The sequence below is a fragment of the Leopardus geoffroyi genome, chromosome C2 (assembly GCF_018350155.1).
Source record: "Leopardus geoffroyi isolate Oge1 chromosome C2, O.geoffroyi_Oge1_pat1.0, whole genome shotgun sequence".
NCBI classification, from domain to species: Eukaryota; Metazoa; Chordata; class Mammalia; order Carnivora; family Felidae; genus Leopardus; species Leopardus geoffroyi.
Genome location: NC_059333.1, coordinates 62,121,719 through 62,141,391, shown reverse-complemented (window position 1 = coordinate 62,141,391; position 19,673 = coordinate 62,121,719). Strand labels below are relative to the sequence as shown.

The 19,673-nt window shown below is 38.4% G+C and overlaps 1 protein-coding gene and 1 pseudogene across 2 annotated transcripts in view; both read right to left on the bottom strand.

Moving 5' to 3' along the window:
- Window positions 1–1,359: 1,359 nt before the first annotated feature.
- LOC123575923 lies at window positions 1,360–1,732 on the bottom strand (annotated as a pseudogene).
- A 3,336-nt stretch (window positions 1,733–5,068) lies between these two features.
- The window catches only part of GAP43 (growth associated protein 43), a 127,008-nt gene continuing 112,403 nt past the window's right edge, over window positions 5,069–19,673 (bottom strand). For both annotated transcript variants that reach the window (XM_045436942.1, XM_045436941.1), the window contains exon 3: window positions 5,069–5,768. In XM_045436942.1, coding sequence (XP_045292898.1) covers window positions 5,680–5,768 — 89 coding nt within the window. In that variant the 3' untranslated portion in view covers window positions 5,069–5,679. The remainder of the gene's footprint in view (window positions 5,769–19,673) is intronic.

Here is a 19,673-nt window from a genome sequence, read left to right as displayed (position 1 = left end):
TTGTGGGTAGCAAATTGTGGATTATTTTTATCTTCCTTTTCTTATTTATATTGTTTACCTCTCTACAATGAACCCATATTATTTGGGTAATTAAACAATAAAATTATTTTAAGATTCTTTTGACAACCCTATGTGCTTTCATAGCCTGATCACATGTGATAAGATGTTAACCAGAGACGTTTCTCTTGGTTTGGTGCCATCTCGGAAACACTAAATATGCTGTAATTACCAATAACACATACCTGTAAAAAAACAACAACAACAAATCAAGTAGCCAGTCTGCTGGAAAATGTACATTCAAAATGTGTTTGCCACTTTAATAGAATTCTCCAAGAGCATTTACTAACTCGTCATCTCATAGCTATAACCTTGCCCTCCTTCCTGATGACTACAAATTTGTTTCCAGGAAAACAGGACAAAACTTCAATTACACAGGAGTAAATATGTGACTGAAAGAGGTAGTGGGTGTGGATGCCAGCCTTACCTACATGATAGGCAGGCATGAGTTTTAATCCCCTAGGAAAAAAGGTGAGTTGTTAAATAAAGAAAGCCCACATTTCTAACGCTTATTAGCTAACATTTAGCTAGAAGGGTCACCAATCGTTAAATTATTTTTATAGGCAGCTTAGCAGAAGCTGTGTTTCCATGACAACAGACAATGTATGGAAAGGTTAAAAAAAAGTTAATGGGATTTGTGGTGATCTCAGTAATGCTCTATGGAAATCACTCATTAATTTGATTTTCCTATTTCTCAGGCTTCCCTGCCAACTGCAGAACTGGATTTTCTGGGGATGACTGATGTTGGAAATAATGCATTTCTGAGAGCTTCACTGTGCCTTTTTCCTGAGGAGTTGAGAAGGAGAGTTTGATAATCCCTCCCTGATCTCTCTATGAGCTGAATATGGGCAGGTACCTCTGTGAAAGACCCATAGCACCCCTCAAACTGACCAAGGGAAGTGAAGGTTTGGTCAGAGCAGCAGGCACAAGTTTATCTTTATTTTCTTCTGTAATCCACATTAGCATGTTTGCTTATAATTAAATGTTTTATGAGGAAAGAGAAATCAGCCTACTTTCCAAGTTTCTGAGCTGAGTCACTGGATGGATGATGGTGGAAAAGATTGAAGGATGAGCAGAGTGTGAGCAGAATGATAGGAATTGTATTATGTCATGACTGAACATTTTAGACCCAAAAGACTACTTCATGCAGACATGGCCAGTTTTGCTATCAATAGAATATCAGGAATAGTGCCCAGAATATGATTTTATTACCATTTGAAAGATTCACCTGCTGGTGTTGAGGCCTTTTTTACTTGTCCTCAATGTAGTTTTAATTTTTTTTTTAAACAAAAATACAAGAGAACAAATCTACACCTTTACTTATTTACTTTTCAGTAAGTTTAAATCCTTGAGGGATACAGCATCTCACAGGTTCTGTGGCCAATGGCTTTAGCAGGAAGCTTGCTTTGGAATTTGGCATGAACCATGCCACTGTTTCCATGAGCATGAGTTACTTTTCCCCAGATTACTCTGGTTTTGTTCAGTTTGCCACCAGGAGTCACTGTGTTATTCCTTGCTTTGTACACATAGGCACATCTCCTGCCTAGACAGAATTCAGTTTCATCTACAGCATAAACACCTTCAATTTTAAGAAGAACTGTGTGCACTCCCTCTGGTTCCAGAGACCCTGCTTATGGCCAACAAAAGTGGCCTTGGACCACAGCCTTCCAAACATATTTGTCATTTTAGGGGTCCTGTTCCCAAAAGGCATCCACAGGCTCCAAGATGGTGGAAAGAGAAAGACCAACTTAGTTTTAATTTTTATTAAAGTACTCCAGATGTAGATGTTTTAAAGATTTCTGCTCTTTTTTTTTCTTTATACTATTTATTTTTGAGAGAGAGAGAGAGTCAGGGAAGGGCAAAGAGAGAGGGAGAGGGGGAAAATGTCAAGCACACTCCACACTCTCAGCATGGAGCTCATCACAGGACTCAAACTCATGAACATTGAGATCATGACCTGAGCTGAAATCAAGAGTCATCTGCTTAACTGAGCCACCCAGGCACCCCCAGATGTAGATATTTTAGAAGCAACAAATTATGTTGCTTTCTGAACAGAATTTAGAATCTATTTATTTCCATATCTTGAATGGTCTATACTTCCTAGTATCACATTGACTTTGTGTGTGTTATGTATAAGTTAGAATCACATTGTTTTGTATCAATGTGAGGCTGCAATTATCCTTAGTATGTCTTTTAGGATTATTATGAGCTTCTCTGATGTGTCCTTCTCCACCTTAAAAATTCTATTAAGGAGCCAAGAGTTTACAAAGCAAATAAAAACAGATATTCACAGGGGCACCTGGGTGGCTCAGTTGGTTAAGTGTCCAACTTCAGCTCAGGTCATGATCTCTTGGTTTGTGAGTTCGAGCCCCATGTCGGGCTCTGTGCTGACAGCTCAGAGCCTGGAAACTGCTTTGGATTCTGTGTCTCCGTCTCTGTCTGCCCCTCCCCCACTTGTGTTTTGTCTCTTTCTATCAAAAATAAATAAAATATTAAAAAAAATTAAAAAAACAAACAGATATTCACATGTAAAAAAACCAGAATCCCAACTTTGACCAGGAAGACCACTAAACAGTGTATATTAATATAGACTTACAATGCTATTGTTTTCAGTGTGACCATGAATTCAGTGGAAGAAGTTTAGAATTATCATTTGAAAAAGAAGTGATTTTTTAATTTTTGTTTTACTTTTATTTAAATCCAAGTTAGTTAACATATAGTATAAGAATCATTTGAGTAGAATTTAGTGATTTATCCCTTAAATATAACACCCAGTGCTCATCCCAACAAGTGCCCTCCTTAGTGCCCGTCACCCATTTAGCCCATCCCCCGAACTAACACTCCTCCAGCAACCCTCAGTTTGTTTCTCTGTATGTAGGAATTTCCTATGGTTTGCCTCTGTGCTAAGTTACAAGGATGTTATTTTGAGGAATAGATTTGGGAGATAAGTAAAAGCATTTATCCTACCAAAAAAAACTTTAAGGTAAAAGAATGCCTAAACAATATACTGCCAATATGGCTCCAACCCATGAAAGACCTTTATCAACATCATATCCCACACCTGTTGAGACCCTAATCGGATTATGGTTAAGTCCCGGATACTTACTCCAAAGTCTTCTGTGGAAATCACACCAACTCAGAATGAAGTAAAAAACTGTTTTAAATTGGCTATATTAACGATGCTTCCTGATCCTTTTCTGTGTGGTTTTTTCTCCCAATTAAAAGTTTCACTCAGTATCAGTAACAGGGAAAGACCCTTTGATTCGGTAAGGACTCATCCCTATGTGACATCAGCTTTCTTCAAAACATTAAATAGGCACCAGCTCCACACAGAGCCGAATAGAGTTCCTAAGGTATAAGTTGTTCCTCCTCAGATCACTTATTTCCATGATCTTCATTATCATGAAGGCTTTGACATAATTTTCTTTTCCTTGCTAGGGAATTCTATGTGCAGATGAGTGTCAGAAGCTGAAGGGAGTCCACTGGCCATGTTTGCCTATGGTGGGGACTCAGGGTCAGGGCAAAGTATGACTTGTTAGGAATTTGCACCAGGATTGATCTAGGAAATTTAGAGGAAAAAAGAACAGAATCAGACACTTCAGGATTTAAGAACATTGCTGTTTCTCATGGGAGCTGTTTACCTTCTAATACAGAGTACTTAGAAAATGGAATTAGAAGGAAATTTGAAAAGGATGGGTGCTAATGTACAACTTTTTAAAATATAGTATCACCATTGCAGGAACAATGAATATGAATAATCAAGAATCTGATAGCTGACTTGTGTGGGGATACATCCAATAGAAATATTAACTTATTAAAACTGAAAAAGATAGAATGTACTGCATCAACACATGGATTAAAACAAAAGCCAGGGACGGGGTGCCTGGTGGCTCAGTCAGTTAAGGTTAAGCATCCGACTTTGGCTCAGGTCATGATCTCATGGCTCATGAGTTCAAGTCCCGCATCAGGCTCTGTACTGACAGCTCAGAGCCTGGAGCCTGTTTCAGATACTGTGTCCGTCTCTTGCTCTGTCCCTCCCCCACTCGTATTCTGTCTGTCTGTCTGTCTGTCTCTCTCTCTCTAAGAATAAATAAACATAAAAAAAAGCCAGCAGTTTCTAGGAATTATGTATGTCTCTATAATATTTAACTTAGCAAAACCTAGAATAGCTTTCCATTGGATACTTCTCCAGAGTCATGAAAATATTCTGAGGTGATTTAAGTCAAGTCTTAGTGCCTGTTATGAGTTGAATTGTGCCCCTCCTCCCCAAATGCATATGTGACCTTATTTGGAGATAGGCTTTTGACAGAGTTAATAAAGTTAAGATGAGGTCATTATGGGGTCGAACTAAATAAGATTGGAATCTTTACCAAAAGGGGAAACTTAGGGGCACCTCGGTGGCTCAGTCAGTTAAGCATCTGACCAAGGCTCAGGTCATGATCTCTCAGTTTGTGAGCTTGAGCCCCACACCGGGCTCTGTGCTGACAGCAAGGAAACTGCTTAGGATTCTCTCTCCCTCTCTCTGCCTTTCCCCAACTTGTGCTTTCACTCTTTCAAAATAAATAAAGTGTTTAAAAAAGGCAGAGGAGGGGATGGAATTTGGACATAGAGATATCCACTGGTGATGTAAAGAGACACAGGGAGAAGATGGTCATTTACACATTGAGGAGAGAGGTCTGAAACAGATCCTTACCTACCAGCCCTCAGAAGGAACCCACTCTGCCAACACCTTGATTTCGGACTTCTGGCCTCCAAAACTGTGAGAAAATAAATGTATGTTGGTTAAGCTACCCAGGCTGTGGTACTTCGCTATAATGCCTCAGCAAACTAATACAGCACACAACAATCCCATCAAGGACCAAAGCGATTGGTCCTGACTGGAGGCTTAGGCTTCATCCTTCTTTCCCTTATCAGGGTCACGGATGTCAGACTGGGAAGCCGGAGAGATGAAATGTGAGATGGCACTATGTCAAATCAACTAATGAGGAAAAGAAACACAGAGCCACTGGAGTTTGATTACTCTCATGATTTATTAATATTCAGATTGAAAAAGGAGCCTTAGAGCCGCAAGTTACGCTAATTGGCACATTTGCTTTATTTTATTTATTTATTTATTTATTTTCAAAACAAACTGGGTTTTTGATTTTTTTTCCTTTTTGTTCATTCCATCACATTAAAAGGAGGAAAAGAAAAATGGTTTTGAATTCACTCGATATTTTGGACTCCTCAGATGAACGGAACATTGCACACACACTTGGAACAGAGAGAGATAGAGAGGAAAGTGGACTCCCACAGGGCCACACGCACCAGATCAAAAAACTTGGATACAGTGCAAGAATTTCCCGAAATGATTGGATCATCATTACCAAAAACTCGCCATAACAACACCAAGAAACAAAAAATGTTTAAGCCACACTGTTTGACTTGGGATCTTTCCTGCTTTTTTTTTTTTTAAATGTTTGCCACACAGAGAGAAAGAGGGCTAGTGGGTAGGAGAGGACAGACTCACGGACGTGAGCAGGACAGGAAGGGGAACTTCAGAGTGGAGTTGAGAAGAGGGATGGGGAGAGACAGGGTTCAGGAGAGGGGAGAGTGGGGACGTGGAAAGCCATTTCTTAAAGTTCAGGCATGTTCTTGGTCCGCCTCACGTTCTTCTCCTTTACCCTCATCCTGCCGGGCACTTTCCTTAGGTTTGGTTTCATCTACAGCTTCTGAGGAAGAAAACAAGAGCGGGGAGGGGAGAAAGGGGTTAGTATTTTGTCTCATCTCTTCATATGATAGTGCAATGCATGTCTCTTTTTCATACCATTTCATAAGAGATTTAAGATAAAAAGAGATCATTGTTAGTAATATAATTGCCAAGTTCAGAAGGGTTTACCTCCAGCAGGCTCTTCAGTGACATGTATGGAAGAGCTCAGGAACAAAGCTGTGATATTAGGGGAAGGAGCCACTAAACAGAAATTACCACGGTCTTTAATCTCTCAGCCTTGCAATCAAGATATCCATACACAGGCTCTTCAAATAAGGAATTGACAACAAGCTTGTATCTCTTTTCAATCCATGTCAAACTGATTGTGACAGATAATTTCTATGGATCGTTGAACAGCCATTCCAACTCTCACCTCTTATTAGTGGTGTCATAAAGGCTGGAAAGTAAAATAATTGAGTTTCCAGATCTCCTTGAAGCTAGAGGTATCCATGTAACACAGTGATGGCCAATTAGAGACAGAATTCCTTGAGGAGGACCCCAGAGAAGGTCTTTGCTTTACTTTCTGTTATTCCTGATAGCTGAGACATCAAACAATACCTGGTAGTATAGCAGCTATCTTGTGACCATGAGGACAAAAACTATACACTAAGGATGGTGGAGCAGAAAGGAGAAAAAACTATCATTGAGTGACCTATCAGTCTCAGACAACTTTACCTCAGACTTTTTCTTGTTATGTGAGATAAATAAACTTTAAACTAAACCATTATAGTAGCTTTTAGTTTCTTGCAGTCAAGAATATTCCAACTGAATATACTTATCCATAAGGCAATGTGCTTTAACACGGAAGACTGTGTCTTTTTTTTTTTTTTTAATTTTTTTTTTCAACGTTTATTTATTTTTGGGACAGAGAGAGACAGAGCATGAACGGGGGAGGGGCAGAGAGAGAGGGAGACACAGAATTGGAAACAGGCTCCAGGCTCTGAGCCATCAGCCCAGAACCCGCCGCGGGGCTCGAACTCACGGACCGCGAGATCGTGACCTGGCTGAAGTTGGACGCTCAACCGACTGCGCCACCCAGGCGCCCCAAGACTGTGTCTTTTTAAAGGATAGTTTCTTCCTCAGGAAGCAGGCAAATTTTCTAACTTTTCTGCCTGGTTTCCTGATAGAACTCAGTCAATTGATTTCATGTGACAGATGGTTCACTAAGACACCAGCTAGTGGAAAGAGAATTCCTTTGCCCTGAAATCACCCATATTGCTAACCTAAATTCCTTGTGTTGGGTGTCCCCCAGATTATCCCTGGTTTCAATAATTTGCTAGAAAGACTCACAAGACTCAGTATATAGTCCTATTCATGGCTATAAATTGCTACAGTGAAAGGACACAAAACAAAATCATCAAAGGGAAAGTTGTATGGGGTGAAGTTTGGAGGAAACCAGGCACAAACTTCCAAGAGCCCTTTCCCTATGGAGTCATACAGAATGTGCTTAATTCCTCCAGCAATAAACTGCAACATGTATGAGATGTCAGCCACTAGGGAAGCTCATCTGAGCTCACAAGTCCAGAGTTCTTACTGGGGGCTGGTCATGTAGGCACCCTCTGCCTAGCATGTACCAATTCCAGACTCCCAGAAGGAAAATGGATGTCCAGCATAAACCACGTTGTTTGCAACAAGTGTTTAGGCACAATAAAGACTCTTAGGAAATGGTGAGACCCTTCTCAAAATTCAAGTTCCTAGATTCCAGGCAAGGATCAACTTTACAAGCATCCTAAGAAGTGAGAGATGTTGAGACTAAAGAAATCGAGGCCTTTTAGGAGACCGCTAGAAGAGTTCACATAAGTGTATGTTTCTTTCAAATCAGTCAACGCTATATTTATATTCAGATGAAGTTCAACATCTACATACAAATAAGACAACTGCTGGAAATATATTTTTGGAATTCTTTCTTTGGAACAACCATCTAATAATATTCTTTTAAATCTGTCAGTAGCAGAAAATGTTTATCTCCTTGGAAATAAATTTGAGTTTTAGAATCAAATGAGGCTGGACTGGTAAATAAGATAGCAGCTATGATGGTTCATTTTAATGTTACAACGACTAATTTTTGACCAAAATTTTTAAGTCTGATTTATTTTGGGAATTTGTAGCTGACTATCAGTTACTTTCCAAATGTAATTATTATAGTAAGGCTACCTACTATTACTCATAAAGCCATTTTATTGGGCCTAGCCTTCTTAAGCGACCATTATTACTCTTAAAGAACTGGGATACCAATCATATTTTTCAGGAAAAATTTTTGTATAAAGCTAACTCAATTTTGATCATTGTAATACTCTATGTACCAGCATTGTCCCTTGTGGATTATAGAACTCTGGTGAACTAATGAATCAGCTAATTTTCTGCCAGAAGAAAGCTTTCAGGTTTATTTCAGTGAGTTTTTTGTTTTTGTTTTTGTTTTTTTGTTTGTTTGTTTTTTATAGCAATCTGGAATTTGCTCAGAGAATTTACTTAGTTCCTTAGCTCTACTCAAACTTTTGGATACTACAGGTATCCCCAAGATGGTTTACTATCTGTATCACCCAGGAAACAATGAATTTAGTGCCCTCTTCAAACTGCAAAAAAACCAGAACATTAATTTAAACTGGCCTGAAGCATATAGAAGTTTCAGGTGTAGGAACAAGACAAGACTTTAAGCCTTTCTACCTGAAATAAAAACTTGGGAGCTATGAGGTAGATTTAAGGGAGGCTGGGGAACTTGAGAGAAAAGGTGGAAGCAGAATGTCTGTTTATAGAAAAGGAAAGAACATTCCAAAAGGAAAAACAAAAGAACAAAGATTCAGGTAATTCTGAAAAGCAGCCACACTTTCTGTCTTCTGTCAGAGTGGAATCAGGTTAAATTCTCCCAAATGCCTGTACTTTCTCTTGTCATCCTTTGCCTGGGCCTGGGAGAAAGAGTGAAAATGGCACCCATCTCTATTCTGGCAGGAAGTGCTGCTGTCCACTCCCTGTTAGTGGACAATATCTACATATTCTTTCCTTTAAATGCTTCAAAATATTTGAAATATACTTATTTATTCATTTACTTGTTCAATAAGGTGTTATTGAACACCTGTAATGTGCCAGACATTTTTCTAGATATTGAGAAGAGGTGGAAAAAACATTTAAGACTTATTTAAGTCTTTCACAATATACCTTCAACAGACAATGAAATCCATAATCATAGAATGGCAGGGAGAGAGGCCTCAAAGAATATCCAGTCACTAGACATAACTCTTTAAGGGTAACAACAACTTCATTTTTGCTCAACTTTGAACCCCCTGTGTCTAGCACAGAACCTAGTGCAGGGAAGGCCCTCAATAAACATTTGTTGAATGAAAGAATGGATAGACATCCTCACTTCATAGATGAAGAAGCAAAAGTCCAGATGTTTCCCTAAATCATACGGTTTTCTCATGACCTAGCCAGAACAAAAACCTAGAACTTCTACTAGTCTCAGTTTCCCATTACATCAGGTGGTCAAACTCGACCAGAGAAGGTCAAGATCAAATCAGTTTTATTCAGCACTAGAAACAGGTAGCTAGGGTCCACAGGCTTTTAGTGATCTAAAAAACTTCTGAGATTAAAAACAAACTGTTGGCTCCAAAATTTAAAATAAAAAACATAAAATTAAAACTGATGAAGTTCAATTAGTTGACTACAAAAGGGAACATGTCAGTCAACTAGCTGGAACTCAACTGAATACATATAATTATATACACATTATATTTTATATGAGATAAGATTAGTTTTTATTTACTTGATATTACTGAATACTGAACAAAGGAGTCATCTCTGTGTTAGATGTAGGGATGACTAGCTGGTAGAAATAATATGTGTCAAGTCAGTGGATTCAGCTACATTTTTATAGGCCACCAGGAAATTATGGGGAGAAAAATATGGAGGAAGGAAACAATATAAAGTAAGAATCTTCCACAAACACAAAAGTAGAGCAAGAACTCATAATGATATATTTTTTAAAGCATACACAAAAACAGAAACAAGCAAACAACAATAAGCCTACATGCAAGTGAAGGAAATGGTGATCAAATATGAAGCACATGCCTGCTCTAGCCAGATCCACTTGGAAGGGAGACTGTGTATGAGTTTGTGAAAAGTTTTAACCTTAGACAAAGGGAAGTTATTGGAAACAGAATCCAAGTTATGTATAAATGGGTCCATTTGAGCGTGAATGCCAGAGAGAACTTCTGGATATTGCTAACTTGTTCCTTCTCCCTCGAATGCCAATTCTAAACAAGTCACTGTAGTTAATAAGTGATGTTGACCATATACTTATATGTCTACAATTTCTTACCTGTTCTATTCAGCAACCTCACTCCCTGGAAAGAATCACAAATGACAACTTTCCTGGCCCTTTGTATAAAGTGTTTAGTTATAGCTAACATAGTTGAGCACCTCCTATAAGCTCACAACAATTCTACATGTATTTGTGTCATTTCATTTAATCCTTACAGCTCTTTAATCAGTCCATTTTACAGTTGGGGAAGCTGAGGTACTTAGTGAGATGAAGTTACTTACCTAAGTCTGTACTATTTGTAAATGGCAGCAGTGAATTTCAAAGTAGGACAGAGACATCTAGGCAGCTTCTAATTTAGATTCCTCTCCCTGCCCTTATCTTTGCCCAAGAAGGATGGGTGGGCTCAGAGAGGGAACCAGAGCAGGGGGTCCACAGGTGCCTAGGCCTGCAGCCTACACAGTTCAAAAACTGGTCTTAATACAAGCAGCTCAGAATGGAGGGAAGAATCTTGATTAGTCTTGAACAATATGAAATCTGGTCTTGGCACTCTCTGGCACTAATTACATAATTATAAATGCTAGGGATGAGTTAATATGTAATCTTTAGTATTTTGTGCAAAAACTTTGATCACCATGGTGAGTGTCAGAGATAAATGAATGGCTGAGGCCAGCTGGTCACTCCAATTATCATGATCCAATTAGGGTAAATAATCACATTCCCCATCTAGAGGATCAACCTCCCTCTGAGACAGTTATTGCTTACGAAGAGGCGAAGAGGCGGTGGAAGCTAAAGACTGAATGAGATTTTCAGACCAAGTGACACAGAACAAGTGAGTGCAAGTAAATGGGCCCAGAACTGGCAAAAGGGGAAAGCCTGAAGTCATTGATGTGATTGTTGAGAGTCAGCAAGTTGGAGAGTAGAAAGTGCTTTTTCTTTTTCAGTTTAGCTCTGAATAGCAATTTTGCTCATATTAAACATGGAAACCTAATATTATTAAGACATTACAAGAAAGGCAAGATTAAATGAATCATAGGTTATGCATGTACCAGATGACCAGTGAACGTATTTTCATTAACAGTCATTACTATTCAATACCTAGTAATGGCTTCTCCCCCCCAAATCAGTCTTCACCAAGGGAAATCAGCCCCACAAATCCAGTTTTATTATGAGGCATAATGTATCCTCCCAAACAAATAAAAAAACCAAAACACCAAATCCAAAAACTGATGATGCATTTTAGTAGTTTGGTCTAAAGGGGGGGGGAGTATTTTTTTTTTTTAATGAAATTGGCAGTGTTTCATAATTATATATATTAAATTATTAAATATTTAAATTCTCAAAAACTATATATAGTCACTTTGAACAGGTGATGTTAGCTTCTGGTAAAGACCTGTAAAATTCTCTGGCACTAGCATTTTAGCCTTGACAAAAACATTACTTCTTTCAGACCCAAAGACCTCTTAGAAATGACCATGTTCATTAGAAGTCTCCATGAATTTTATCGTTTCTGTGTTAACTTAAACAGAAAGTTAGCATCATAGAAAGTAAAGTCATGTATTCTTAATGTTCTGGAGTTAAGCACACTAAAAAAGGGAAGAAAAAGTGTGCTGCTCATTTATTCATTTATTTATTTAGTGAAAGGTCCTGAGCCTATGTGCGTTCTACATGTTTCAAATATAGCAGTGGTGCTATAGCAATGAAAACACCAAGTAAGATAAGAATCCCTACCTTCCTGGAAATTATATACCAGTTAATCACTAGCACATTTATATGGCAGTGTATTGTTTGTTGGAGAAGGAGTGGTAAAGGAAAAAGTGGTAGCTGGACAAGAAGCACTCAGCCCAAAGGGGCATAATTTCTCCTGGATTTGTAAAGTTGAGTATCTTTAATAACTTTCTAAATACAGAAAACCCTGGTAACTTTCACATTCTCAATCCACAACCATCATTCCTAAGGAAGATCAAGACCACATTAAAACAGCAATAAAGGGGCACCTGGGTGGCTTAGGTGGTTGACCATCTGACTCCAGCTCAGGTCATGATCTCATGAGTTTGACCCCTGCATCAGGCTCTTTGCTCTTAGTGCAGAGCCCGCTTCAGACCCTCTGTCTCCCTCTCTCTTTCTGCTCCTCCTCCCACTCTCTCTCCCTAAAATAAATAAACATTAAAAAAAAAAAAACCAGCAATAAAGATGGAAGTCATTTCTTTATGTATTTGAAATAGTGTGGTGGTAGCCTTAAAACAGTAAGGGGACCCAGGTGGATGATTTCACAGTGGTGCTTGAAAGATGTATGCAAATTGGCTCTCTGATCCTTACTGAAATAGTCTAGAAGCAGCTCTTGACTTGATGCATCCCATTCATTTCCTCGAAAGGGTGAGAATAGCACGTCTGCACATTCTGTCGGGAGCAGATACCAAGAGCATATGCAGCAGCGGCTGCTCGCGTGCTCAGTCGGGCAGTTCGGCTGCAGTGCTGCTGGAGGGATGGCGGTGTTCCCAGCTGCTATCGCCTACCCTGAGCTCTAATGGCCCTGTTTACTGGCTCCAGTCCAGGCCCCTCCTCAGCCCTACATTACTGAAATTAGGTTGAGTGGATTTCCGAGTAAAACATTATCTCTTGGGACCTGCCCAGCTCTCCCCAGCCTTGTCAACATTGATTAAATAGAAGCTGCTATCATCCTGGGGCCATGCCTACAATTACTCTTCCAACCACTCCAGGCTGGGGTGTTTGCTTTCCCTTTTTATTTTCACTTTTCTTAAATATTAAACGTTATCACCTCAAAGGCTCAAAGGAAAGTAACAAAAAAAATTCTGAAGCTAACTCACACATATCCCTTTGTCACTTACATGGTCTTCCGCTGAAGCTGTGTGCCAGATGTCAATCTGGAGCCTGGATCATGGCTTTTGGTGGGCACTGGGATCCACATTTTGACCTCCACTTTTGGCCACTTTTTAAATCTTGTTTTACATTTTAAATTTCTTTCAAAGCATTGAGCCAGGATACACCATTTTCATGTCAGCAGAATGATGCAAATATTACCTATGCCCCCCACCTCTTGCTTTTTGAGCCTTCGAAAGAGAGGATAATTCTATTGCTTCTAACACTATTCACTTGAGGATTTTAAAGAGTAGCAAGCAAAAATTTAACCAAAGAGAAAACTCAAAGGCAGCATGATGGTGGGGTCCCAATGATATTTGAAACTACATACACATGTTTACTTTTCTTAAAAGTTTAGGCCTAGAACCAAGCTGATTTGTATTCTAGCCTTGACTTTGCCACCAATTAGTCATATGATCTCAGAGAAGTTATTTTTCCTTTCTATAAAATCTATACAAATTCTATAAAAACATGAATAATGACTATTCCACCTTATTGCAGGTTGTTTGGAGGTTGAAACAAGAAATCTGAAAGGACTTCATAAAATTTTAAATGCAGAATGAAGTACATTGAGACTTAAATCCAACCTGTGAGATTTGGGTAAAAAAGACCCATCAAGTTTAATATTCTTATCCCAGGAAGATAAGAACCATTTCCCAAAGGAAAACAAAAAACAAAAAACAAAACTTCTTTCTCAGATAATTGGTTAAGAGGACTTCTCCACTAGAATATTCCTGTAGTCTCTGACTCTGATCAGAAAATAAGGATACACGTGATGTGTTAATAAATAATAATAAATTTAGTTAAATTTAGTAGATGTGTTAATAAATAATAATAAATTCAGTTACAGAAGTTGGGAAAGAATCTAGGATCTCTAACGTTTGAAATGAAAGTCACTGTTTTTTTGGTCTCTCTCTTTCCTTCCTTCCTTCCTTCCTTCCTTCCTTCCTTCCTTCCTTCCCTTCGTTCTTTCTTTTCTGAAAGAAAAATGACCCAGAGATTTTTGTTTTGAAAAAATTAAAACAAAAGCCAAAGAACATACAAGTTGACTGGCCTTGAAAACTTCTTAAACAATCTCAGTAGAAAATGTCTGCCAAATCAAAAAGAATGAAATCTTGCCATTTGCAATTACGTGGATGGAACTGGAGGGTACTATGCTGAGTGAAATTACTCAGAGAAAGGCAAATATCATATACGACTTCACTCATATGAGGAATTTAAGAGACAAAACAGATGAACGTAAAGGAAGGGAAACAAAAATAATATAAAAATAGGGAGGGGACACAACCTAAGAGACTCTTAAACTGGAGGGGTTGTGGTAAAGAGGATGGGCTAAATGGGTAAAGGGCATTAAGGAATCTACTCCTGAAATCATTGTTGCACTATATGCTAACTAACTTGGATGTAAATTTAAAAAGTTAAAAAATTTTAAAAAAAGGAAAATGTCTGCCAAACCATCAAAAATTAGTGTTCTAGCTTCTGCCCCCATTAGAAACATGCAGAAAGATTTTAAAAATTGCAATTTATGTGTCTTGCATAGTTGCCCTAAATCATTTTTGGAAAAAGATGGTATAAATGAATAAAATTAAACAGTGTTAGTATTTCTTACCATTCTCATAATGAATAAGTCAACTTTTAAAGGTTAAAAATGACAACAAAATTGGAGGAGTTTTACTCTAGCATAACAGTCAAGGCAATTCACCACCTCATTCTTCCCCTCAGCTAAACTACGTGCCAAATGGGCAGTAGAAGCTGGAGATCTAGTGAGACACAGCTTTCTGTTAGTCCACAGGAGGAATGGAAGATTGGGAGTCAGCATGAACAATCCGTGGCTCCTCAGACACTGAGAAATATGGAGAAAGGTCACATTAAGGATAGAAAAGTGATGCTGTGATATTGAGTGTTGCTAGTAATGATGATCAGAAACAGTTCAGCCTAGAAATTAAGTTTTTCTCCTTTTTTTTGTGGGGAATTTTTTAAATAGTTCAAAATGCCATCTAATAGGAGTTCAACTCTGCAGTGCCCCCTTTTCACTTCACAGTAGCCCAGGTGAGGAGAATCCTAGCTGGGAGAAAGGCTTAGCTGCATGTCTCTAGCCTTTATAAACTCCATTGTCTTAGAGGCTAGGAAGATAACATTAATGTGAAAAATCTGACAATAGATAAAACCAGTGGTAAGGTCAAAAGGCATTTAAAAAATGTTAAAACACTCTCACTGGAAAAATAAAAGGGAGCATGATATCTGGAGTAAGACTCTTTAATTGTACTGAGAAGATACATTTGTGGACTCTGATTTCAAAATGGAAGAGGTTCCCTTTAATCAGAATAAAAGTCATATTCATCTTCAAGAACCAACTTCAAATCAGGAGCCCTGAATAATAGTACTGTCTTTTCCATTTTGCTAATTTTATATTACAGATCTTCCTCGACTTACAATGGGGTTATATCCCCGAAACCCCATTGTAATTTGAAAGTATCATAAGTTGGGGTGCCTGGGTGGCTCAGTCAGTTGAGCGTCCGACTTCGGCTCAGGTCATGATCTCGTGGCTTGTGGTTTGAGCCCCGCGTCAGGCTCTGCACTGACAGCTCAGAGCCTGGAGCCTGCTTCAGATTCTGTGTCTCTCCATCTCTCGGCCCCTCCCCTGCTCATGCTCTGTGTCTCTCTGTCTCTCAATAATAAATAAACGTTTAAAAAATTAAAAAAAAAGAATCATAAGTCAAAAATGCATGTAATACATCTAACCTACTGAACATCATAAATTAGCCTTGCCTATCTAAAACGTGCTCAGAATACTTACACTAGCCTGTAGTTGGGCAAAAATCATCTCACGCAAAGTCTATTTTATAATAAAAGTGTTGGATATCTCATGTAATTTATTGGATGCTGTCCTGAAAGTGACAAACAGAATACTTGTATGAATACAGATGACCGTATGGGTGCAGAATTGTCTCAGGTGTATCGGTTGTTCACCTTTGTGATCGTCTGGCTGACTGGGAACTTCAGCTCTCTGCCACTGCCCAGCATCATGAGAGGATCGTACCACATACTGCTAGCCTAAGGAGAGATCAAACTTCAAATTACAGTTTCTACTGAATGCATATCGCCTTCACACCATTATAAAGTCAAAAAATAGTAAGCCAAATCATCATTAAGTCAGGCATCATCTGTATTCATATTTCAAGATTTTTTTAGTGAATGAAGTAAAAAAAAGTAGTATCTATTTCAGATTTTATACATGGCCTACCAAAGCAAAAAGAGGTAGCAAAAAAATTAGTTCACAATATTGGCTCTCCCTTTGCTCGTCAGTCAAGTTTTCACTACATCTCTACATCCCTACTTATGCCTTGCAGATGAGATGTCCTATGTTCTTTGTCTCAGATGCTGTTGGTACCCTCTCAGGTCCCCATTGCCATCTTCCAGCCACCGGAGGTGTTGGCTGCCAATTGCCCACTTCTGTCCCTGGAATGGGGATGTGAATTGTGAATTACCTCAACCAGAAGTGTCTGAAAAGTGATGTGTTGTCTGCCCCACAAGACTCCAGGGCCCTTGTTTTTGGGCAAAACCGTCTATTGGTGATGCAGTTTGTACTTCAAAGTTCTCTGTGGGATCAGGTTGAGACTTCACTTTTCCAGAACCCACATCTTGGACTGTCTTTTTCCCCTGGGCTGTCCTCTTTCTCACCCCTTACAGATTTCCACCAATAAAGTATTCACATAAGAGTCCCATCTCAGGCTCAGATTTTAGAGAATGGGACCAAAGTTATTCCTTTAACCAAAAATTAAGGACTGGAGTTGGAAGGGAGGCCACTCAATTACCTCAGTCAATGTGTGTAGCAAATCTTCAGGGTTTGAATCATTTGGGTTTGCTGCTTAATTGTCTCTCATGACGCAGCTCAAATATTGTTTCCATACCTCCAAAGCTATCCTAGGCATAATTAGTCAGTTCCTTCTCTTTGTTTATATGGAAATTATATCTCTTGCATTATACATTAGTTTGTGGTATCCTTTTGTGTCTTCTTGACTGTGAACTAACTTTTCAAAGGAAAAGGATCCATTTGCTAGATTTCAAACTTCTCTAAGGAAGAGACTTTTTTTTTTTAGTTGGTCTACCTTTTATTAAAACCATGCTCTGACAATTATAGATACTGTAAGTAATAAAGTATTTCCCCACCATCAGGGAAGTGCACACCCACCCACCCACACCATTCTTAGTATGCCACTGCTTGTAGGTTTTAGCATCCAGGCTAATTTCTCAAGAAAGTCATCCATGATCCTTTAGACCGGTTCTTCCATCATGATCCTCAGGCAGAGATTATTTTAAATTTATTTTGTTCACTAATAAATCCCAAATGCCTAGAAAAGTGCCTGGCAAATATTTATATGTATATTCATATTTATATTCATATTCATACGAATTTATTGCTTTCATGAATCAATTCACTTGTTGTTTTTTTTTTTATTTTTTTTACACTTATTTATTTTTGAGAGACAGAGTGAGACAAAGTGAGAGTAGGGGAGGGGCAGAGAGAGATGGAGACACAGGATCAGAAGCAGGCTCCAGGCTCTAATCTGTCAGCACAGAGCCCGACACGGGGCTCAAACCCACAGACCATGAGATCATGACCTGAGCCAAAGTCGGACACTCAACCGACTGAGCCACCCAGGCTCCCCTCAATTCATTTATATCAACCCCAACTCCTAGTATCATGCTTATCACAAGATGAGCATTTGATATTTTTAAGGGAAAGAAAGTATGGAAAAATGGAAAATCCCAAAAATGCTTTGTGACATGTAGATAAAACCTTAAGTTTAAACCTCAAGCAGAAAAACTTGTAATGATGAATGGTGAACTTGTAATGATGTTCTGAATTTCAAAATGTTGGATAATAAAAAGGAACCAAAACATTATTCTGGCTCAGAGCCATGGAAAGCATTATGCCATCACCCTCCTTTTTTTTTTTTTTTTTTTTTCTTTTGGCTGATTTGAATTTTATGTCTATCTTCTAAGTTTATAACAAATTACTCAGATAAAAAAAAAAATGTAAAACATAGATATTTACTAAAAGCATAACTATTTTTAGATGGCGTAGAGTAATGAATAAGAAAGCTGGTTCTAGAGTCAGACTATTTGCATTTAAATTCTATCTCTGACACTTACCAAGACTTTGAGTGAGTTACTTAACCTCCTACTGCTTCATTTTCCTTATCTGTAATTGATGGCAGTATTGTTACTCACCTTATGGAGTGGTTATAAGATTTAAGTATGTTAATTATTTAAGATATTTAATACTGAATGGTATATTTCAGTAAGTGCTCATTAAGTGTTGGCTATAGTATTAGTGACTGAATGGGAACTAATACTGGCTTAATGTTTACTATGTGTCAAGCATTGTATTAAGGAGTTTCAGATAAAGGCATTCAATATGCATCTTCCTTGTTTTTCTATTTCTCCATCAGTGGAAATAATAATAATATCTATCTCATAGATTTGTGAAGAGCATTACATGAGAGGAAACAAAACCTAACTCCCTGCCACTACCTTGCCTGCCTGTGTATCTAATAAATGATACATTCATGCTTATCCAATCTTAATGCACAGCCCTCCCTTTTTTTTTTTTTCAATATCCCAAGAAAGGGAGAGAGAAAAACCTGTGACTTATTTAGTTTTTTGCTTATAAAATGGGAAAAAAAATCATTCTTTGAAAAAGGCTTTGAAGTCAAAAGCCAAAGTCCAGAAATGATTACATCAGGAAAGATGATAACTGGCCAAACTTAAGGGGCATGATTCTATGATGTAGGAAGCAAAAATCAAGGCTGCTAAACAGTAATATTTCAAAAGGCAGGAACTTCTCTGCTATTGCCTCTACTTAAGAACAGAACAATCTCCTCTATTTTATACCCAAAGAATAGCAGCCTATTGATTTCAAAAGGAAATAACTTTGTCTTTGGCCTTTATCTTTGGTCATTTGATTCCATAAATGTAGCAAAAATGTACCACACTGAATGAACAAGAACTAAGTCACCCCCATCCCAGATGTGTAGTAAATCTTGCATCCAGTAGGCAAGTTACAGAGGGGATGGCAATTCTCCAGGCATAAGACATCATATCTGGGGCGCCTGGGTAGCTCATTTGGTTGAGCACTGGACTCTTGATTTCAGCTCAGGTCAAGATCTTTCAGTCATGGAATCAAGCCCCATGTTGGGTTCCATGCTGACAGTGCAGAGCCTGCTTGGGATTTTCTCTTTCCCTCTCTCTTTTCCCTTTCCCCCTCTCCACTCTTTCTCTCTCTCTCTCTCTCTCTCTCAAAACATATAAATACACTAAAAAAAAAAAAAAAAGGAATTATTTCCAATTTTAAGAAAACTTTCCTTATTTGATAATCACCAAATCCAAGACTTGAAAGAGACCTAAGACTTCTCATCCCTTAACCTTAAGGAAAACAAGTAGATACACTGAAAATTTTCAACTTCATTATGAGAAAGATCTTTTCATTTCCAAGTAGACTTGCTGTCATCTGGGGACAGGGCATATGTTGGGGGAGAAGTCCTTGGGGTTGTGTCGAGGACTGCTCTGATGGCTTATTTTTCTTACCTGTGCACAACACTCTCTCATTTCTGGGCCTCCTGAAGAAAGGAATTCCAACAGACTTTGAAGGATAGTATAAAGATGGAGTAAGAAGGACTGTTCTCTTTTAAAAATTCCAGGCAAAGAAATACCATACTTTTTGGAATCTTG